Here is a 23,281-nt window from a genome sequence, read left to right as displayed (position 1 = left end):
TTTCAGCTTTAATTCAAGGGGTTTAACAACAATATAGCATTAACCATTTAGGAATTATAGCCATTTTTACATAGTACCTCCATTTTCACAGGATCAGATGTAATTAGACAAACTAACATAATTATAAATATAAGGATTATTTTAAATATTTGGATGCAATTTGCAGTCAATGACTGCCTGAAGTCTGGAACCCATGGACATCACCACATGCTGAGTTTCCTCCATTGAGATGCTTTGCGAGGCCTTTACCGCAGCCGATCTTCAGTGGCTGCTTGTTTGCTGGTCTTCAATTTTGTCTTCAGTAAGTGAAAAGCATGCTCAATTGGGTTGAGGTTAGGTGACTGACTCAGCCATTTAAGAATATTCCATTTCTTTGCCTTAAAAAGCTCTTGGGCTGCTTTCGTGGTATGTTTTGGGTCATTATTCATCTGTACTGTGAAGCGCCATCCTATCAGTTTTGCAGCATTTGACTGAATCTGAGCAGAAAGTATAGCTCTATACACTTCAGAATTCATCCTGCTACTTCTATCAGCAGTCACATCACCAATAAACACCAGTGACCCAGTTCCATTGGCAGTCATACATGCCATAACACTGCCTCTACTATGTTTGACAGATGATGTGTTATGCTTTGGATCATAAGCCCTTCCTTTCCTTCTCTATACTCTTCTCTTCCCATCATTCTGGTACAAGTTAATCTTGGTTTCATCTATACAAAGAATCTTGTTCCAGAACTAGGCAGGCTTTTTTTTTTTTAGATGTTTTCTAGCAAAGTCTAAACTGGTCTTTCTGTTCTTGAGTGTTACCAGTGGTTTGCATCTTGGGGTAAACTCTCTGTATTTACATTCATGAAGGTGTCTCTTGCTTGTAGACTTTGACAATGATACACCTACCTCTTTGAGAGTGTTCTTGACGTAGCTGGATGTTGTGAAGGGGTTTTTCTTCACCAAGGAAAGAATTCTGTGAGCATCCACTTTAGTTGTCTTCTGTGGTCTTCCAAGCCTTTGGTGTTGCTGAGCTTGCCAGTGCCTTCCTTATTTTTAATAATGTACAAAATTGTTGATTTGGCCACTCCTAAAGTTTCTCCTATCTCTCTGATAGGTCTGTTTTGTTTTTTTTCAGCCCAATGAAGGCCTCCTTCACTTGCATTGACACCTCTTTGGACCACATATTGAGAGTTCCCATGAACAGCTACCAAATGTAAATTCAACACTTGGAATCAACTCCAGACCTTTTATCTTCTTAATTTATTATGAAATAATGAAGAAACAGGCAACATTTGGCCATGAAACTGCTTATCAGTCAATTGTCTGATTACTTTTGGAGGGACTATGTTAAACATGGCTGTAATTCCTAAATGGTTAATGGAATATTTTTTGTTAGTGATGGTGTACAGAGGCAAAATTACGAAAATTGTGTCACTGTCCAAATACTTATGGACCCGAGTGTATATGCATATTTAGTAGGCTGAATTCTGATATATTGGGACACTTTTTGAATTTCCATATCGTCTAAGTTTTCTTGCCATTAAACATTCTACATGGTACATTTCTGAAATACTCAAGGTGTTGAGTATCTAGATATGAAGGGAAAAAAAAAAAGTTTGCATCATATTCTTAATAAGCATTAGATACGCTTTTGTCAAGCCATTTTTTAATGATGTGTTTGGTAATTTTGGACAGCATGTTTTCATTGGTTTAGGCCTTTACTTTCATCTGCAATTACATGTTTAAAACATTGTTTATTTATAGCTTACTTATTAATAGCATCAATAAATCACATTTAAATAACAGGATTTTTAAAAATCACCAACATATTCTAATATTGTATGAACACAGTACACATTATAGTAAAATTGACTACATATTATAATGTTGGCCAAAGTAACCTTCTATAATTCATTTTTTTATTCAATAACAGTACAGTTTAGAAATCTCCAGTAATTTCCAAATTTATGTTTTCTTTAAATTCAGTATGAACAGATTAAGTAATAATCACAGTAGAAAACTACCATCTGGTGGCAGGGATGTGGTCAAGGCCAGTAAAAGAAAAAGTCATCTTGCTATCTCCAAAGCCTGGCTCCCAAGTCCTTATTCTCCTCATGAAAGCCAGGGTGTCACAGCAGTAGCAAACCCAGTAGAATTTGAGATTTGAGGAGAATACGTCGTCATGGAGACCTCGCCCCTAACTGATATCCTAACTGAAGTCCCTCGCGAGTTTACGCCAGGAGCAGACCATCCTCAACCTGCATGCAGAGCAAGCCCAGAGCATCAAGGCCCTGGTGGCAGCACAGGCCAAAGACCCTCACTCTGGAGCCAGCTGCAGCCCGCCAGTACTCCAACTAGCCCCACCGCACGGGGCCAAGATATTGTCCTAGGATGAACCAGGTGTTCATCAAACTCTTTGAGTGTGCTGAGGTAACATGGGCATGGCCTGAGTCGCAGGGTCATGTTAGACTGCTTCCCTTGCTATCAGGAGAAGCCCGGCTGGTTGAGCACCAGTTCCCAGTAAAAAATCAGCTAGAGTACCAGGATTTTAAGAAGGTGAATATTCCGTCAGCAGTTCCAGGCTGTGACCCTCAGCGAATGCAGCCAACCCTTTTTGTTTGCCCAACAGCTACGGGATGCCTGTTGCAGGTGGCTGCTGACTGAGGGGGAGACATCAATGATCTCGTGGACTAGGATCATCTGACAATCGTGTGATTGCCAGCAGGAAAATCAAAGTCGGTCCAGTGCCACAGGTAATGTTGGACATGGCGATCCAGCTGGCAGAGAACCACATGGTGGCAGAGGCTGGCAGCCCCTTCTCTCTCTCTCTCTCTCTTTGCTTCTCTCTCTCTCTCTTCCTCTTAAACCTCTTCCCTGGGTCCAGGTTCCAGTCCAATCTTCTCCTTCCCAGATCCTTCGTCCCTACACCCTCTCCATTCCTTGCCACACGGGTGAGCACTCAGGGCGCCTCAGTGTTTAAAGTCTCAGTGTTTAAGTCTAGGCTGAAAACATGTTTGTTTAGTCAAGCCTTTTGGGATTAGTTTTTTTCTTAGGTAAAGGAGCAGATCTGGAGGGTTCACAGGCATATAGTATTGTGGTGAACTGGGATGTTTGGATGCTGTCGCTCCCCCACTCTCACGCGTTCACTCAGGTTTGTTGATGATGGAGTGGCTGGCCGCTTTATGTCCCAGGGTGCCCTCATGTCTGTGTTACCTTCTGGCTCCCTTTTAGTTATGCTGTAATAGCTAGTCTTGCAGGAGTCTCTGCTTGCACTCTGCATGCAAAGTACATTGTCCTTAACCATTACGGGACAAAAAGCATACCTAACAATCTCTTCCTCTCTCTCTTCCTCTCTCTCTTTCTCTCTGTGTGTCGAGCTACAGATGCTACTCCTTGCTCCTGCTGGGGGTGGCCCCACATTGATGGCCTGAAGGTTCATATGGGCAGCTGTGCTGTGATGGCTTGGGACTGCGATTGTTGTGGTAGCTTTGGGGCTGCGGTTGCCACGAGCAGTTTTGCACTCAGGTCTCCATCAGTGGACAGTGGATAGATTTTTTCTATTTGTACTTTCTGTAGTAGTTACCTAGTTAGCTTGCTAGCTTTGTTATGCATAGATCTGTGGGCCTGTGAATACATGCCAGTAGCATGGTTGAATGGTCCTCCCTCACTATACCACTCTCTCCACCACTGAGGTTATGGTCTCAGCTTATGTATACAGGGGTTGGAATTGGGTTTCTCCATTTTCCCCTGATGTTCTCTGAGTGAGGTCTCCCTTGGCACTAATTCAGTCCTATAGCCCCCCACAATACCTTGACTAGCAGGTCTTTGCCTAACATGGTTAAAAAGTCTCACCAAGACACTGCCTTTTTGACCCCAGCCCACTAGATTTATGGTGACACCATCTTAGTGACACACCCCTAGATATAATCTTAATTTGGGTTATAATATTCTATCTCATTTCAGTGATGTGTCCGGTATATGTCATCAAACAGTTGTATTATGGGCGCAGTCATGGGTGTAATGAACACGAACAAAATGGGTTATTTACTCATACTCACTTACTTATCATTTTTCCCCCCAAACAAAGTGTTTGGAAGACAAACTAAAAGTATATAGACTAAGAAAAAATTGTCTAATCAAAATACAAAGTACATGAAAAGGACAATAGAACCTTAGTGAAAAGTTCGAAAAGGACAATAGAAAGTTTAGTGGTTTTTTTTTCACACCCAATGGGGTGTGTGTGTATGTATTAGATTGCCCTAATCTTAATTATATTTACAGCATTTAATAAATGCCTTTATCCAGAGCATACATTCTCTGTTGAGCTACATGCTGCCTGAAGAAATGCCAGTACCTGATCCTGACTCCCTCTGCCCTCTGGGCCTTCCTGGCCCATTCTGATGCTCTGCTTCTGCTTGGAGCTTCCTGCACTTGTGAATTACTTGCTATGCTGGGGATAGACCCACATGGATACCCTAAAGATTGTTGTAGATGGTCCCACATGCATACTCTAAAGATTACTGTGGATAGTTCCATTTCGATATCCTAAAGATTGTACTTACCAGAAACAGTTTATGGATAGGATTAACCCTCTTTTCAGTATGTAACTTCACTTGGATACTGTAGACTTGTACCTAAAAACCTCTGTAAACATAAAAGACCTTTATGCTCATATTGAACATCCCTTCAATATATTAAATACTGTTTGATTATACTGTATAGCATACAAGAGTAAACGCTGGAAAAGTAAACATTTTTAATCCCACTATCCAATGTCAACCAGAAAAGGATGGGTTTCCTTTTGAGTCATCTTAGGTCAGGGGTTCCCAAACATTTTAGGCAAATGGCCCCAAATGGACATTATGAATTTTTTGTGACCCCCAAGACTCCAGATTTACAATTTAGGACTACTGTAACTTTTGAACACTTACATTTGTTACTCAAGGAAACATAAACAACCTGCTAATCATAAACATCCAGTCCCAACAATGATTGAGAAGCAGAGAAGGTGATCAGAGTCTGTCTAGGTGTGTGGATGCTGTCAGACGTGGCTCAGTTGAAATCGTTGATCCTGGACCTTAACAGAATAGAATAGAATATCATTATTGTCATTGCACGAGTACAATGAAACTGGGTTTGCCTCTTCCTTACTAGATGCTATATAAGAAATAATAAATAAAGAATAGAATAAAAAAAGAGTATATATCGTATGTGTGCAACTGTAGCAATGAAATAAAATTATAGACAGTATAAACAGTATAAACAGTGTTTGGCAGTAATAGTGCAACAGCTCAGATGTACAAAGCAGCAACAAAACCAGTACAGTACAGGAAACTAGATATGGAATCTTCACAAATAACACAATGTGGATAAATTTATTATTCCCTGAGAACTGAGGTTATTAACTATAGCAGCTGTCATTGTGTTGTAGTCCAACCTGTGAACATTTTAAGCTTGCACCCTTCAGCATTGTTTATAGCCTGAGAGCCACTTCTCCCTCCTGGTCCACATCTAGATCATATTGTCAGGTTGTTATGTCTGTTGCCACATTTGGAAGACACTTCCAGTCTGACAGAAAACTGACAGTTGAACAGATTACAATCAGATTGGCCTAGGCTGTGTGGTTTCTGTAGATACTTGCATTACGCCACTGTTGGTTTTGCTGGACAAAGTGCTACGTTCAGCTGCACTCTGCCCAATCTCAAGCATTAACTTGCATATTGTATGGGAGCTGTACTGTAATGGCTTGGGGCTGCAGTTGCCACGAGCACCTTCATACTCAGGACTCCATCAGTGGACAGTGGATAGATAGTGGATAGATTTGCACTATTTGTCCATATAGTACACAATAATAGAAGGCATTTATTTATAATTGCACTATCCATTGCACCCAGATGAGGATGGGTTCCCTTTTGAGCCTGGTTCCTCTCAAGGTTTCTTCCTCATATTGTCTCAGGGAGTTTTTCCTTGCCACTGTCGCCTCTGGCTTGCTCATTAGGGATAAATTCACATATTTACAATACATTTTTTGAAACCATTTATTTCTGTAAAGCTGCTTTGTGACAATGTTCATTGTTAAAAGCGCTATACAAGTAAAATTAATTGAATTGAATTGAATATGGTGTGTAAGAGCAATTTGTTAGCCTTTTTCTCAGATAACCACTCTGTACAATAGTGGTGATTAGAAAAGCATCTCAGAACGCACAACATGTCGAACCTTGAGGCAGATGGGCTACAACAGCAGAAGACTATTTCGGGTTGCACTCCTGTCAGCCAAGAACAGAAAGCTGAGGGTGTAGTGGGCACAGACTCACCAAAACTGGACAGCTGAAGCCTGTAAAAAGACCAGGTGATTTTTTTTTCTAATCTTCAACTGTCCAGTTTCAATAAGCCTGTACCCATGATAACCACAGATTCCTATTCTTGGCTGACAAGAGTGGAATACACCCTAGAGTTCCGCATGATCGCCACTGGTAGCGGATGGAATGAGATGGCCCTGAAAACCAAGTTTTGTTATGGTCTTCACAGCGACGTGCTCACAGAAATGGCCTGCCAGGACAACCAGATATTCTACTTTCTTACTGTCCTCGCTATTTGCCTAGATCATCTGCTGCACAACCGTCCTCACTACAAGGAGGAGAGCTCTTTGTTGGGTTCCTGCACACGATATCCTTGACCCCAGTCTCTGCTGTCAGTTCCATGCAAACCACTCTGAATGCCGAGGCCCACGACTGAGGGGGAGGATTTCCAAGCACTGGGCTCCCGAAATTAGCTCTTAGGGGGGCGATGGGGGTCGGGGCTCTGTCAGGTCCACACAGTCCTCGAACTCCATTTCCTAGAACATACTGTGGCCTTCAAACATGGCTGCCATGGACTACACTCCCCAGAACTCAACTCTTTTCACCCGTTCCCAGTCACTGGAATTCTGAGCACACACACCTGTTTCCAATTCCCCGTGCTCACACTTACCCTTTATAAAGAGACTTTCATTCACAGCCTGTTTGTGAAGTAAATGCTCAGTTTTTCTTGTCTGTGTCTTGAGTCTCACATTTTGCCTTTGCCTAGTTAACTCTGCTTGTTGATCACTTGACCTATGCCTAATTTTTGACCTTGCCTTTCGATTTTTGGATTTGTCTGCATTGCCTTCATTAAAGCTGTTAATTGCAACTGCATCTGTCTCAGCCTACCTTTCCTGACAACTCACAGTCAGAAACAGTTAACAATTTGCTTTCATTTGAAGTTAATAATTGGCTTTCTGATACTGTAGTGGGTGTGTTCATAGTAGTAAAAAAAAAAAATGTGTTAGTGACTATTGTTTACAGAAAAAGCCATTTTTACCAATGGCAAAAAATGTTTTAATGTTGTATATTTTCAATATTTGGTAAATTGAAAAACTCCATTAATCAGTATAATGTTATCACTTAATTTATATATATATATATAAAACTGTAGAACCTTGTGCTCTGCTTTAATTGCCTTTTGATGCAGTTATAATAGTAAGTTAAAGGAATTGATTAGCTGTACAGAATATGAACATACACATAAGTGCCAGTGTGGCTCAGGGAAAAAAAAATTATATGTAAAACCTTTCGTCTATGGCGTCTACAGCGCACAAGGTAATCACAAGTAATAAAAATGGTTGAAAGGTTTATGCTAAGATATACTAGTAAGCTCTCAAACTGATTTTGAGAAATATACTATAAAGGTGGACTTAGATTCAATTCAGAAGGTATTTTAAAGTCTATTGTTTTTGTTTTAAAAAAAAATCAGGGAATATATTTTAGTTATTTATCTTTGAGTCACTGGTCATATGTCTATTTTCCTTTTATTTCATATTTCATTTGATACATTTAAAAGCCCTCTCCTCTCCAGGTCTGTAGTTGCTGTTATGACTTGTGATAACTGGTTAATACACCCTGCTGACTGTTAAATTAAATGCCTACAGCCTGTTTAGACCTTTCAGCAACAGGGAAATACGAGTTTTCGAGGAGCACTTGAAGGCAGCATTTTGCTCACCGTGTCCTGAAATGGCCTCCTTCGGGCGACACGTGAACACTCCCCCTGCCGGCCTGGTGTACAGGAAGCCCCGCGAGCGCGTCAAGGCCATTCAGCAGCGAGCGTTTTGCAAGATCATCGCTTGAATTACTGCTGCTAGACTTTTACCAAGGGCATGGGACGAGAATTTGGGACTTTAGCGGATTAAATACTTTGTAAACCTTTGAAAAGCCACACAGCACTACCGGATCGACGTCTGTAACCGTCGGATTAACGACAAACAGTTTTTTCCCCACCGACTGGGATTAGGATGGCGTTAATTTTATTCTCGAGATCTCGGACTCCGTTGATGAAATCATCCAGATCATTAAAGAACGAGTTCAGGAAAGGTAATGATGGTGCTTTCTGTGACTGTACACATGGATGTCTACACAACCCCCTGAGAGAAAGCTACACGCCAGTGATCAGCAGGTTTACAGTTAGCTAGTCACTAGCATGCAGTGATGTACACACAACTGAAAGCAAAAGGATTAAGGTGCTGAAGCATATTATGGTGCTAGTCAGGATTTCTGGTTAACTAATACCTTATGCATATTAGTCTTATACATAATTCAGTGAATATATTATTTGTCGTTACTAAAGTAGCTAACTAGTTAACGTTTAGTGACACAAGCATTTAACAGTACAGATTAAACAGTTCACCTAGCTAAAGGCTAGCTGCATAACATTAAATTTAACATTAGTCATGAAACATCTGTGTTTCGTGTAAGCTATATTGCCTTGACTAACTTTAGGAGCTGAAAATAAAGCTTATTTGTGTAATAACGGTACAGGCACAGAGCTGTATTTAGGTCTTTTGGCTGTATACCTCAGTGGGTCGTTTCCAGAAAGTGTTGTTGTAACACACTGTGCTCCTGAACTGTCCTTTGTAGCTACATTGTGGTGGTTTTAAATGTAGTTTCCACACGTTTAAAGAAGAGTCCATGGCTCTCTTGACCTCTGTAACCTTTTTGTCACACAGCCACATGGTGTACAGTGCAATGTCAGTGGTTTTAAACTGCTCTTTTCGGAGTAAATTACCAAAAGGAAAGAAAAACTTTTCTGAGTGATGCTAATCACTCGGTAGTTATGGTGCGTTCAAGTGATCACGGAGAGATTGTACTTACGAGGTGAACGCACATGAATGCCAACACAAAGTCGTAATTACGAGTGGGAAACTCGGGATTTTCTCTGAGCTCCGAGTTGGGGTGTTGTGTCAGTAAGAAAACATGGTGGAATCAGTGGATTAAGTGTGTGTAGTTGAAGGTAAATTAGTTGAAACTGAATGGATGTTTAGGAGTGACATTTGTCAGGCTATCTTTTTTTTTTTATTTACAATAAAACAAGCTAACTGCCTGCACAAAATACTATAGCATTGTATATTTACAATATAATATGTAATGATAAACTTTACAGTGGCTTCATTAATTGATTAAAAACATTAAAAAAAGCAAAACACACCTGATGTGCATTCTTTGTTCTTCATTTTCCAGAAGTAGATTTACAAAACCTTGCTGTATTTGTTTTGTAGTTAGTTAAAAGTACCAGAGAAGGCACACCGAGTGACTTGAACGCACCTGACGTCGTAATAACGACTTCCCAACTCGTAAATACGAACTTCCCAGGAGCACTTGAACGCACCGTGATTTCAGGCGTCTTCTAGTTTAGCCGCCATGCTTGAGCTGCTGCTTCCAGGTTCTTTGAGGACAAAGTCCCTCTGCAGCCCTGACACAATAATAACTTTCCCCAATAACCTCTTATACTAACTGCTAACAAGTCTCTTTCATTCCAGTTTCATCACACTTGGCATACTCCCAGATAATGTATGTTGAAACTGTGTATGACGTGGGACTGGTATCATCATGCCATTCTGTGTGTATGCTGGTTTGCAGCTTTTCATGTGTCTTTCATCTGACCAATTTCCCAAAGTAACCAAATTTACTGATGTATATCACTTGTATTTTATATGTAACTGTTTCCAGAAGCTTCACTTAAACGGTCTTTAACAAACTAGTCTATAAGTGCTATACAGATCTAAATTAAACATTGGATGGCACATATCATGCTTTTGGTTTATCAATATAATTTGAGGAGTGATTGAAGAAAGAAGTATGAGGTATGTTTTGAAGGTTTCAAGAGATGATAATATATTTACATTTCAGGCATTTGGTAGATTTGGTAGAGCGGCTTACATTTATCTCATTTATACACCTGAGCAGTTGAGGGTTAAGGGCCTTGCTCAAGGGCCCAGCAGTAGCAGCATAGCAGTGCTGGGATTTGAACTAATTACCTTACAAACAGTAGTCAAACATCTTAGCCACTGAGCTACCACCATAGATGTGATGTGCCAGACTGATGTAACAGGGACGGTACAATATTGCTTAATAGGAAAAAAAACATTTTCAAACATAAGGGATCACAGTTAGGTTTCACTGAAGAAAAGAAAAACCCAACGAGCAAGAACAATTTTTTTTTTCTCACTCACACAGCATGTTCCATTGATGATGTTCACTGTCATGTGAATGAGAATTAATGGAAACTGCAAACATTGGACTCAAGTTTCCAGAATGCAGTGCAGCTACACAACATATTTACAAATGAGTAACGACAGAGACTCGGCTAGTTAGCTATTATCAAGATGAGACCATAGTGTTGACGGTGGTATTAACACGAAAGGTGAGGCTTTGCAGCTAATCTGTTTGAGTGTACAGACGAGGAGGTGAGAGAACTGGATGGACTAAAGCACTAAAGACTAAAGCAGGTAGTCAGATAGCATTGTGGGTAACGTAGGGAGCTGGTACCCATTGTGAAAATAAACAAGTTGATGAAAGACGTTTAAACTAAAACATCAACTTGGAATTTAATTACAAAATAATGATATGTTTATGTTGTTTTCTGAACTGCCAGTAGACTTTCAGAAAAGCAGACAAGCACACACATCTGAAAAATCTAAGTGAATGGCAAAAGACAGCACACCTAAATAGACCAATAGCTGAGGGAGTTTCTGCATCAATATTTATGTGGTCTTGGAAGAGCTGTGTCTTTGGGATTTTTTTGAACATTGTGAAGGAAACTACAGTGTGAACTACTCATTCCATCATCATGGATCCACCAAGGAAAAAACGCTCTGTGTCTTTGAGTACCATGCAGTGCTATTATCACTGTGTGCTGTTCAATTACAGCCATGCTGATGGGATGAGATGGAACACAGATAGAGTGTGACACAATGTAGGTGAGTGAAGGTCTGTTGGTTACTCTGTAGGCCACCTTGAAGCATTTGAAGCTTTTACAGGAAGCCAGTGAAGAGGGGTGTAACTTTATATTCTGGCTGATTGTAGACAAAGTATTCTGCTGCATTTTGAATCATCTGGGAGTGATCAGTGATGCAGTGTTTAAACATGGTCTATAGGTTACCACTGACAAATTTGACATATTTCCTGGTCTTCGTAAGATAAAGGGTGGCACTTCCAAAATGTTCCCGTGTTCAATGTGGCCTTTTAAGCCCATTTTATAGCCGAAGCAGCAAGATTGCTTTTCACGTTACGCTGGATGCACGCATCAGTGTAGGCAGCATTGAGCAATTATTTCTTATACAGGTTTAGTAAGTATAACATGCTATTGGCTGTACTGACTCTCAGATTATTGTGAATTTTGCCTTGTATAAGATTAAGTAGTTTATTAATCCAGTGAGATTTTCACTTCAGTGTTCACTGGCAGTTAGAACCATTGTAAAGTTTACAATTACAAGTACGACGGACACAAGGGCACATACTTATGGAGGAATATTCCAGGCTAAGCAAATTAACTAAATAAAAGCAATAAATAAATAATGTGACATTAAATACAATAAGAAATGAGCATAAATAATTAGATATTGCACAATATTTATTGAAGGCCACATTGATTATCATGATTGACATTAAATGCACTATTGTGCTAATAAGTGTTATGCTGTCTACAGTGAAAAGTCAATATGTAAATTAACTACAGCTCAACCTGTGGTTATCTCAAGACTTTCACTGAAAAAAGGGATGAGTAATAATGACATTAGTTAGCTAAGTTCTTACATGAGGTGTCTTTAGAGACAGGGTATGGAGCAGCTTTGTATCTGCAAACTAGCTGACTAACCACTTAGCAATTAACAATAAAGGCTCAAAATCATTTATCGTCATGAGGTCAAATGTTATGTAGCATATAAACTGATCAGCCATAACATTAAAACCACCTGCCTAATATTGTATAGGACCCCTTGTGCCGCCAGAAGAGCTCTGTGGCAGGGCGCATTATCCTGCTGAAAGAGGCTACTGGCATTAGGGAATAACGTTGCCATGAAGGGGTGTACTTGGTCTGCAACATTGTTTTAGTAGGTGGTACATGTCAAAGTAACATCTACATGAATGGCAGGATCCAAGGTTTCCCAGCAGAACATTGCCCAGAGCATTGCCCAGGTACCAGAAGAGTTGGTTTGAGTATTTCAGAAACTGCTGATCTCCTGGGAATTTCACACACAACAGTCTTTAGAGTTTACACAGAATGGTGCAAAAAAAACCAAAAAACATTGAGTGAGCGACAGTTCTGTGGGTGGAAACGACTTGTTGATAAGAGAGGTCAGAAGAAATGGCCAGATTGTTTAGAGCTGCCAGGAAGGATATAGTAACTCAAATAATCACTCTTTACAACCACGGTGAGCAGAAAAGCATCTCAGCATGCACAAAACATCAGAGAGGTGGATGGTCTACAACAGCAGAAGACCACACTGGGTTCCACTCCTGTCATCCAAGAACAGGAATCTGAAGCTATCATGGGCACAGGCTCACCCAAACTGGACAATTGAAGATTAGAAAAAAAAAAATCACCTCGTCTTTTTCAAGTCTTCGGCTATCCAGTTTCAGTGAGTTTGTGCCCATAATAGCCTCAGATACTAGTTCTTGGATGACCGTAGTGGAACCTGATGTGGTCTCCTGCTGTTGGAGCCCATCCATCTCAAGTTTGTGGAAAAGTATGTGGACACCTGACCACCATACCCATATGTGGCTCTTCCCCAAACTATTGCCACAAAGATGGAAGCACATAATTGTCTAGAATGTCTCTGTATGCTGTAGCATTACAGTTTCCCTCCACTGGAACTAAGGGGCCCAAACCTGTTCCAGCATTATAATACCCCTATGTACAAAGCGAGCTCCATGAAGACATGGTTTGCAGGGTTGAAGTGGAAAAACTTTAGTGTGCTGCAGAGAGCCCTGACCTCAATCCCACTGAACACCTATAAAATGAACTGGAACTCTGACTTAAACCCAGGCCTCCTCGCCCTACATCAGTGCCTGACCTCACTAATGCTCTTAAACCACTAAACCTCACTAAAGCTGAATGGGCAAATCTCCCCAGCCACGCTCCAAAATCTAGTGGAAAGCCTTCCCAGAAGAGTGGAGATTGTTATAACAGCAAAGTGGACTAAAAGCACATATGGGTTTGATACTCAGGTGTCCACAAACTTTTGTCCATATCGAATGTTCAATTTGAGCTGAGAGCCTAATGCAGCTAACATGTAAGGGAAGCATTTAGCTGTAAGTTTAAATATTGTGCAAACTGCATAACACACTTTCACTATTGAGTGTGTTATGATTAAGACATGCTGTTTCCATAATGCTAAACTCCAGGTGGAATTTGTATAGAAATAAACAATATACAAGAATGTCCTGCTTTATTTTATAAGATATATTTGTTCTTGTAAATCTTGTATATATGTTTACAATTCATGAGCGCTTCCCCAGGAGAAATCTTCTTGGCAGTATTAATTATTATAGTACATGTCTGCGAATGAACTGGATTTCTTGTAAGTACACATAGGGCACACCTTATTCTGTCCTGTGCTGGAAGTTATGGGTGAAAGTTCATCAGGCTGCAGCTGACAAGGAGAGAATCCTTCAAAGATATTCAGCAGACATTCTGCTTGAGGCAAGTCTGTGCTAAGACCTGTGACACTACAGCACGTGCATGAATGTACTTTATTGTTCAAAAGGTCTTAGGCACTCTACACTTTTAAACCTTTGTCTTAGAGGTTTGTTTTGTTTCTTCTACATATGAGCCATTATAAAAGAACAAAATTTAGATTTCTAAACGTTCCCTAAAAATTGTCATTAAACAAAAAATAATGTAATAGCAGTAATAGACTGTTTTTCACATTAAAAAAATCAGTAAGACTGTTTGGGATCTAAAGTTGACAGAAGCCCTATTTGGATGAGATGAAATTTATATGGGGTCCTGGAGTAATTTCCCATTTTACAGGTGCTAATATGTGATTTTAATTTTCGGGCATGTTGCTGTTTTTCCCTCATCATCCTCTGACAAAATTAGATGCTGAATTACTCACTGTTTTTTGCCAGTGGTTGTCTGATCATTTTTGTCCGGTCCAGATACACGTGTCCATGATTTTCTATGCAGATGTTTCTGCAGATGTTTGACTGCTGCTTCTTGCTGCTAATTGCTACTGTATTTAGTCTTGTAGCATGCATCAGTGAACCTCCCCCAGATATTAAACATGTCTCGAATCAAAAAAGCAAAAATGGATGCTGTAGAAGAGGCACTCAACCATATACTTGGTCTGAGTTGTAAAGCCTCGACTATACACACTACCTGGGAAAGCATTTTCAGGAGGAGAAAGAAAACAAAATCATTAAGAAAAATGGGATCCCACACTGGAAAAAAAAAAGCTCATTGAATTTAAGAATTTGAATGCGTACATCGGTTCCACCTAACTGGATTGAATTACATTAACGCAATTTGTTTTCATACATCGAACATGATTTGATCATGCATTTTTAAAGAACGGAATAAAAATCGAAGCCCACACTCTCATCCAAACTGAGGATCGGCATTCTGCAATAGCTATATTACCCCTACACCATTCTACTGCATGTGTTTAAATTTAATACTATAGAATTAAATTATAATACTATAGTCCCTGTCAGTGCCAACATTCCTGCAAGATTTCATAATGTCATTGGTTTACGTTAATACTACGTGAATTTATCACGCTCACTGTACGTAATTCGATCTAGTAATTAGTAATTGTTTAAATTAAATTTCGTATAAATCATGAAATCACATTTTGATGAGAAACTTAATATTTTTACGTAAACTATATGTAATGTGTTTTTTCTTAAATCTGACCGACCACATATTCCATTTTTTTTCAGTGCACAGGGTGATTAAAAGAAGCATTATAACGGCAGCTACAAGCATAAAGCATTACTTTACATTCACATATGCACAATATCATCAACTTTTAGTTTTCTATAAATAATGACTAGTTGCATCACTGCCAGTTTTTTAAATATCTAATGTTAAATGTTGATAAGCTAATAATTGTCAGGATATACCAGACTCGGAGACAGAGGTGAGAACCCAACACAAATTTATTAAAGGATTTGACAAACAATGGGTATGCAAAGACAGGGTAAACACAAAGATAAGTACTGCAGGCTGGTGGGTAACACAAATAGAGACACTAGGTAAATGACTGAGGGAAAGGAGCACACATCTCACGTGTCTTGGAAGAGAAACGCTGGAGAAAACGTAGGGAGACGTAGAGGAGCTTCAAATGAACACAGGTACTCACAGAGAAGAGGTCTATTCCTATTTGAGGCCAGACCAAGAGTGCATGTAAGGTGTGTGCTTATATGTAGTCCTGATGAGTGTGGTGATTGGAGACAGGTGGTGCTGATTAGAACTCTAGAGAGAGAGGGCGCTGACTGTTGGTAACAGAGCCTGGTGTTCCTGTGACATTACCCCCCCTCCACGGTCCGCTCCTGAGGATCGGTGACCTCAACACCATGGCCAACCCCTCTGACCTGGAGCTGGGCCCTAGGGGTGTGAACGGTGGAATTCCACCAGGAGGGTCGGGTCTAGGATATCCTCCCTGGATACCCAAGATTGTTCTTCGGACCCGTAACCTTCCCAGTAACCTTCCCAGGTATTCAAGGCGACCTCTGCGGCATCAGGAGCTCAGTATTTCTCTGATGGCATATACTGGCTGGTCATCAAGTATCATCGGGAGAGTAGGATCGTTCACACGATCGGGCTCTGTGGAGGAATCAGAAACAGGAGGGTGATGTGGCTTGAGAAGAGAGACATGGAAAGCAGGATGAATTTTGTAATGAAGGGGAAGTTGTAACCGATATGTGACAGGGTTAATCTGTTGCACTATGGGGAAGGGACCAATGAATCTGGGACTTAGCTTTTTGCAGGGCAAGTGCAGTCGGATGTCCCTCATGGAGAGCCACACCTTCTGCCCGGATTGGAAGTTGGGTGTTTCACTCCTCCGAGCATCAGCGTGGACTGGTGATGAGCTGCTTCCCAGACCCTCTCGCTCTCCTGGAACCAATGGTCAACTGCTGGTACCTCTGATGGTTCCCCAGTCCATGGGAAAAGAGGGGGTTGGAAGCAGAGTATGCATTGAAATGGGGTTAGGCCTGTGGCAGGTTGATGGAGGGAGGTCTGTGCATACTCGGCCCAAGCGAGGAACCGACTCCAGGAGGTCCGGTTGCTGTGGCAGAATGTTTGCAGGAAGCGGCTGATTTCTTGGATCTTTCTCTCCGTTTGGCCGTTGCACTGGGGATGGTAGCCAGAGGACAGGCTCATGGTCACACCTAAGAGATTGAAAAAGGCCCTCCACACCCTGAAGATAAACTGGGGGCCTCGGTCAGAAACAATATCTTCAGGGAGGCCGAAGTTCCTGAAAACATGGTTAAACAAGAGCTCTGCTGTCTCCAGGAGGAAGGGAGACTTTTTAAGGGAAGAAGTCGACAGGCTTTGGAGAATCGGTCAACAACTACCAGGATACAGGTATAACCATTGGACGGAGGTAAATCAGTTATAAAGTCTACTCCTAAGTGTGACCATGGACGATGCAGAACCGGAAGGGGAAGGAGTTTACCTGACGGCAGATGTCATGGGGTCTTGGACATAGCGCATTCTTGGACAAACCGCTTGACGTCCTGTGCCAACCTGGGCCACCAGAATTGATCTTGAAGCAGCGTGAGGGTCATCTCGATCCCAGGGTGGCCAGTGCCTAGGGAGTCGTGCACGGATTGGATTAGTTTATTTTGTAAGGAACTGCGGACATACCTGCGGTTTTCGGGACACTCTGGTGGAGCTGGTTCCATGGCTGCTGCCTCTAATATTTTCTCGTCCAGGGACCAGTGTATGGGACTCACTAATACCTCTGGGGGCAAGATGGATTCTGGTTCATGGGAAGGTTCCTCTGGGACATGAAGACGAGAGAGGGCATCTGACGATAAGAAATAGCAAACTTAAATCGGGTAAAGAAGAAGGCCCACCTGGCTTGTCTAGGATTCAGCCTCTTGGCCTCACGCAGATACTCAAGGTTTGGGTGGTCAGTGAGGACAAGGAAGGGATGCTGAGCCCTCTCCAACCAGTGCCTCCACTCTTCCAATGCCAACTTGACGGCCAACAATTCACGGTTCCCGATGTCGTAGTTCTGCTCCGCTGGGGTGAGTTTTTTGGAAAAATAGGCACACAGATGTGAGGGATTCCCCTGCTGCTGAGACAATTCGGCACCCACTCCAGAGGTCGAGGCATCAACCTCTACCACGAAGGGCTTACTGGGGTCTGGGTGGTGCAGGAGGGGTGCCGTTGTGAAGGCCTCTTTCAGGGCTTCAAAGGCCTTGGTTGCTTCTTGGGTCCAGGACAGGGATTTGGGCTTTTGCTTGAGGAGGGAGGTAAGTGGAGAGGTGATAGAACTGTAATTTTTAATGAACTGACAGTAGAAATTAGAGAAGCCCAAAAACCTCTGAAGCTCTTTAACAGTTGTGGGTATTGGCCAGGTCTTGACGGCTTGGACCTTTCCCTCATCCATCCGGATGCCTCTGGCACTAATCTGATAACCAAGGAAGGTAGTCGTGGGTTGGTGGAATGTGCACTTCTCTGCCTTAAGGTAGAGCTGATGGTCCTGGAGTCTCTGGAGGACCTTTGACACATGCTGGAGATGTTCGGCCATATCCTGGGAGTAGACTAGGATGTCGTCGATATACATAAGGACAAAGCAGTTGATGTACTCCCGGAATACCTCATTTATTAATCCCTGGAACAGAGAGGGGGCGTTGACAAGACCATAAGGCATAACTCGGTACTCGTAGTGACCAGTGGGGTAATGAACACAGTCTTCCACGTATCCCCCTCTTGTATCCGGATGAGGTCGTATGCACTGCAAAGGTCCAACTTGGTGAATATCCGGGCACCCCGGAGTTGTTCCAATGCTGCTGGGACAAGGGGAAGTGGGTAATGGTATTTAACGGTGATCTTGTTGAGTGCCCGGTAATCTATGCAAGGTCGGAGACCTCCATGTTTTTTTAGCCACAAAAAAGAAGCTGGAAGCAGCAGGGGAAGTAGATGGGATGATATAGCCTTGTTGTAGCACCTCCTGGATGTATTCCTCATTGGCCTTTTGTTCTGGAATTGACAAAGGGTAAATTTTACCTTTAGGCACTGGCTCACCCGGTATGAGGTCTATGGCACGGTCCCATGGCCTATGGAGTTGTAGCTGGGAGGCTCATTTTGGGCAGAAGACATCCTTGTACTGGTTATAACAGGCAGGAATATCCACCGACTGTTGCTCTATAGGGCTTTCTGTGGATGTGGTACAGACCGGGAGGGGCTGAGGACGGAGAGGGAAACATTTAGGGAAGCATTGATCGCCCCAGCGTAGTACTTCACGTAGTACATATAGGATTGTGTCTTACTAACCAAGGCCGTCCCAGCAGGAGATCAGAGGTGACTTTTTCCAGAACCAGGAGTTCAATGGACTCGGTATGCCAACAGCCCACTTGTAATTGTATTGGCCCGACTCGATGTCTGATGGCTCTCTGACTGAGGGGAGTTCCCGTTATGGAGTGTGGTTGATAGCTTGCTGGGTTTGGGCTTTTCCTGAGCTGAAGTTGACGGCAGAGTTCTCCAGATATGAAATTGCCTGCTGACCCAGAGTCGATGAGGGCTGTAACAGAAACAGAGTAATTGGCAGTACTCCGTGGTGAGAGGTGACACACAAACTAGGATAGGTGTCAACGAAGGAAGGGGTCGAGTCACTGTCTGTAGGTGGTTATGAGGGCTTGTTCATTCCACCCACTGTCAGCGGCTAGGGTGCGGAACTGTAACGCATAGTCAGACACAGAATTATTTCCTTGTTTGAGGTGATATAATTGTTCACTTACAGATGAGTCACCTTCAGGACGTCCAAACACCTCCTGGAAGTGATCCGTGAAGCTCTGGAAGGATTGCGTTGCTGGGCCCACTTGATGCCACAGGGTACCTGCCCATTGCAGTGCTCTGCCACTGAGTAGAGACAGGAAGAATGCTATTTTAGATCAATCAGTGGGGAACCGGTGTGGCTGCATCTCAATCGCCAGGGAACACTGGAGTAGAAAGCCGTTGCAGTCCTCTGCCAGGCCAGAGTAGGGTGCCGGATTGACCATGGGACTGGTGATGACGGTTGGTGACGAGGAAGAGCTGGGGGGCATGACTGGTGTGGATCTGGAAGTGGCGAGAACTTGGTGGAGATTATCCACCAGCATTGCAACTGGATCTAATGTGGTTGGGTTCATAATGTTGTCTAGGTCTGGCCTTCTGTTGGGATATACCAGACTCTGAGACAAAGGTGAGAACCCAACACAAATTTATTAAAGGATTTGACAAACAATGGGTATGCAAAGACAGGGTAAACACAAAGATAAGTACTGCAGGCTGGTGGGTAACACAAATAGAGACACTAGGTAAATGACTGAGGGAAAGGAGCACACATCTCACGTGTCTTGGAAGAGAAACGCTGGAGAAAACGTAGGGAGACGTAGAGGAGCTTCAAATGAACACAGGTACTCACAGAGAAGAGGTCTATTCCTATTTGAGGCCAGACCAAGAGTGCATGTGAGGTGTGTGTGCTTATATGGAGTCCTGATGAGTGTGGTGATTGGAGATAGGTGGTGCTGATTAGAACTCTAGAGAGAGAGGGCGCTGACTGTTGGTAACAGAGCCTGGTGTTCGTGTGACAATAATATTGTAAATGATGTAATGATTGTTTATTCAAACTGCTGATCACTTACAGTTAGTAATTGATCAGTATTTAACATTAGATATTTAAGGAACTGACTACATGACACAAGCATCCGGGTCCGTAGAAAATACAACTCCGCTATAAACCCGCTCCTCCTCCTCCTCCTAATCTTATTGCTGCCTGGATGTGAGAGTATTATCACTGATAAACTAATCCAACCTGAATAGGGCTGAATTCTGCAGAACTTGCTGAGAACAGCCTTCCAGCTGATTCCCTTATAAAACTGCAGAAGTGTACATGAGAGAATTCATAGTTTTAAAGGCAAAAGTTGGTCCACTGTTCACTGTACAATAGATAATCAATAAATAAAATACTGTAATAAATAAATACTGTGCAATACATACTAATCAATAAATACATTTCTAATTAAAATTTAGAAACATTTTATGTCATTACTTTTTTTGAAAGAATCATTTCATTACATGTGCCTAAAGCCTGGCTGCATTTTGGCAAAGTCAGGGGAAATGACTGCAGTACATTCAACTCTTCCTGGGATCCACAGATGTTATTTCTCTGGAAAGTCTTTGACACCAAAGTGTTTTTGTGAACATGCCTCTTGTTAACCACCCTGTTAACCAAACACATCCTCACCTTTGCCCAGGACATTAACCAATCTTCAGGATCTCATTGGTTCAGGAAATCCTCTGATCCTTCCTGCTGTTCCTGCTCTCATTCTGCTAGTCTTATCCTTGTGACACATGTTTTTTTTTTTTTTGCCTCTCAGTCCTGCCTGAAAAACATCTCTCCCAGTAACTAATCCCTTTTTAGTATTGCCATTGTCTATTGACACTGTTATGTCAATGTTAAGTTTCATTCATACATAGTAGACTGTCTGCTTTATATGTCATGTGCAAATCTTATTTACCAAAATTTACCAAAATCACTTGACTTTCAGTTCAGAAGACTAAACCACACCAGAGAGGATTTTATTCCTGTTAACTGATTGTTTTTTTTAACTGTTTGTTTATTTTGAACAAAACAGAATAAGGATTTGTTTATTTGCTCTCTGACTCAGCTTCAGTGAAATATTTTTTTTCAGATCATGGATAATTGTAGTCTGCAGAATGCTTTCCTTTTATTGACTCACTATTGCATAAATTAGATGTTTTCCCTGTCGAATAGATATATATGTGAGTAAATTGGGGTAAATATACAAATTTCAATAATACAATTTTATAAATTAGACTCAGAATCATTTGTACACCATTTCTGGCACTTAAATCTATAGTTGCAACTTTATAAAAGCAATTGTACGCTCTTCTAGTAATGCCATTCTGTAAACTGGAGGGTACAGGTAAGGGATATAACAGGGATTTAATGTACTCGGCATCAGTATAATAGTTTATCGGCTGTTAATTGAACTTGTTTTGTGAAACCCAATATCAGAAATGATGTCCTCCACAAGAGTTTATCAAGCACCTAAAGTAATAGATTAAAGTAAAAAAAAAAATCCAGCTGCATATTTTAGTAACTTAATTCTTCACTGTGAGATCAGAGATCTATATAAAGTTCATGTCTATGAATAGAACTGTTTTTTTTTTTTCTTCTTCTTCTCAGGAAAGCTGAATGAAGTAGCCTGCTTCAGTTGTACTGCACTACGCCTGGCTACAAACAGGTACGCAGAGCTCAAGGGGCAGTTAGGAATACATAATTTGCATTTTATTATTTATTTGCCTTTTTTATTACTCTTTTTATTAACTAGCTGTATGCAAATGTACATTTAAGTACACTATAGAAGCACAATTTATGAAGCATGTCAAGATAAATGGACGTTAGTGTGTCTCGTTCATGTTCATTAAGATAGGCTATTGTTAGAAAATTACATGATGTGCAGGGTTTTCTCTAGGTTTTCAGAGGGCTTAGGTGCTGTCTGGGTTCTGGTTAGGGGGTTTGAAATTATTCGAAGGACATTTTAAGTTATTTCAAGTTATTTCTCATTGTTTTCGACCTTACCTTATTTGTGAAAGAAATCTGGCAACACTTATTGTACTTGTGGTCAAAAGTCTATTCATTTCACCAAATAACGTTTGAGATTTAATGAAACGTTTAAATAATGTTCATCCAAACACTGATTATTGATTGGCAGGTGATTTCGTTTGCTAGCTTTCCTTTCCGTTTGAGATCAAGCCACCTCTCCTTTTTTTTTGTCAGCGCAGTGAACACTCACTGTTGTTTTTATGTTCATTCTGATATATCACCTAAATGCCTTTTTTACGTTCATTCAGCTTAAGGCGCTTTGCAAAAAACACTTAAACTCTGTGCCTAAGCCTTTCTATGGTAGGGAAAACCCTGATTTAAATTCTCTCTGAAACAGTCAAAAAGATTTATTGAAAGCTGAGTCTGATTTTGGTGTCTCTCTGTAATAGTCCCGAGGTTTTCAGAGGCAGTTTGGCAGCTCAGACATTCTCTCTCAGGCTGTATCCTGACCAAGCATGTGTGCGTCAGTGTTCACTGACCAGTTCACCTCGCCTTTACTGTTCCGTCCTGATACCCAACTCTACTACAGTAGGCCACACCCATGCTGTCTCTAACTGGACAGTTGCACAGTGGACCACGCCAGTACGGTGGGTTCACACCTCAAGCTGTCTTCATGATGACTCCAAAGTGGAGCGCTCGCTGCGTTCACTAAAAGACCGAAATAAAAAGCTAGAGGAGGGAGGCCCTATCTACAGCCCTACTGTGGATGTGGAGCCAGTGCGGCGTACGCTAGGGCAACGTGTGATTGATGAGGTGAAGCACTATTACCATGGGTTCCGACTTCTGTGGATTGATACGGCCATCACTGGACGCATGCTGTGGAGAGTGCTGAACGGGCAAACTCTGTCACGAAGAGAGAGGAGACAGGTACAAACACACACATACGCATACACAGTTGACCAAACGTGACTATATGGCGGTAATATAGAGGATGTGCACACAAATGCTCTGATTCTGCTCACTGGCAGCATTGGGCTTAATACCTGTTTTTCAGTCGTATAATTTTATGCACACAGTAGACACTCCCTAAGTGACTTTCAGGCTTAGTAAGTAGCATTCCTGCTACAAATTATTTGTTTTGCATTGAATGTTCCCTCTAGTTGGCAGCTTTGGGCAATTTGGGGCAATTACCTATTCATTAAGGTAAATGCTCAAAAAC

The 23,281-nt window shown here is 41.6% G+C and overlaps 1 protein-coding gene and 1 long non-coding RNA gene across 5 annotated transcripts in view; one reads left to right on the top strand and one right to left on the bottom strand.

The window, feature by feature from the left end:
• Positions 1-496: 496 nt before the first annotated feature.
• On the bottom strand, positions 497-9,733 carry LOC128318013 (uncharacterized). Of its 3 annotated transcripts, XR_008301426.1 has the most exons (4): positions 9,483-9,733; positions 4,919-5,064; positions 4,550-4,631; positions 497-3,261 (listed from the first exon to the last, which is right to left on the bottom strand). It is a non-coding gene; the product is annotated as an uncharacterized LOC128318013 (long non-coding RNA). The 3 variants fall into 3 exon arrangements; XR_008301425.1 differs by having other exon boundaries at positions 4,550-5,064; XR_008301424.1 differs by lacking the exon at positions 9,483-9,733 and adding an exon at positions 8,851-9,119 and having other exon boundaries at positions 4,550-5,064.
• letm1 (leucine zipper-EF-hand containing transmembrane protein 1) overlaps positions 8,043-23,281 on the top strand; it is a 40,518-nt gene continuing 25,279 nt past the window's right edge. Inside the window, exons 1-3 of one of the 2 annotated variants that reach the window (XM_026936636.3) lie at positions 8,043-8,371; positions 21,703-21,760; positions 22,512-22,989. In XM_026936636.3, coding sequence (XP_026792437.3) covers positions 8,293-8,371; positions 21,703-21,760; positions 22,512-22,989 — 615 coding nt within the window. In that variant the 5' untranslated portion in view covers positions 8,043-8,292. The remainder of the gene's footprint in view (positions 8,372-21,702; positions 21,761-22,511; positions 22,990-23,281) is intronic. The other variant, XM_026936642.3, reaches the window with a different exon arrangement.

This window comes from Pangasianodon hypophthalmus, chromosome 3, assembly GCF_027358585.1.
Source record: "Pangasianodon hypophthalmus isolate fPanHyp1 chromosome 3, fPanHyp1.pri, whole genome shotgun sequence".
NCBI classification, from domain to species: domain Eukaryota; kingdom Metazoa; phylum Chordata; class Actinopteri; order Siluriformes; family Pangasiidae; genus Pangasianodon; species Pangasianodon hypophthalmus.
The sequence above is the reverse complement of the archived record's forward strand: the minus strand, read 5'-3'. Positions and strand labels throughout refer to the sequence as shown.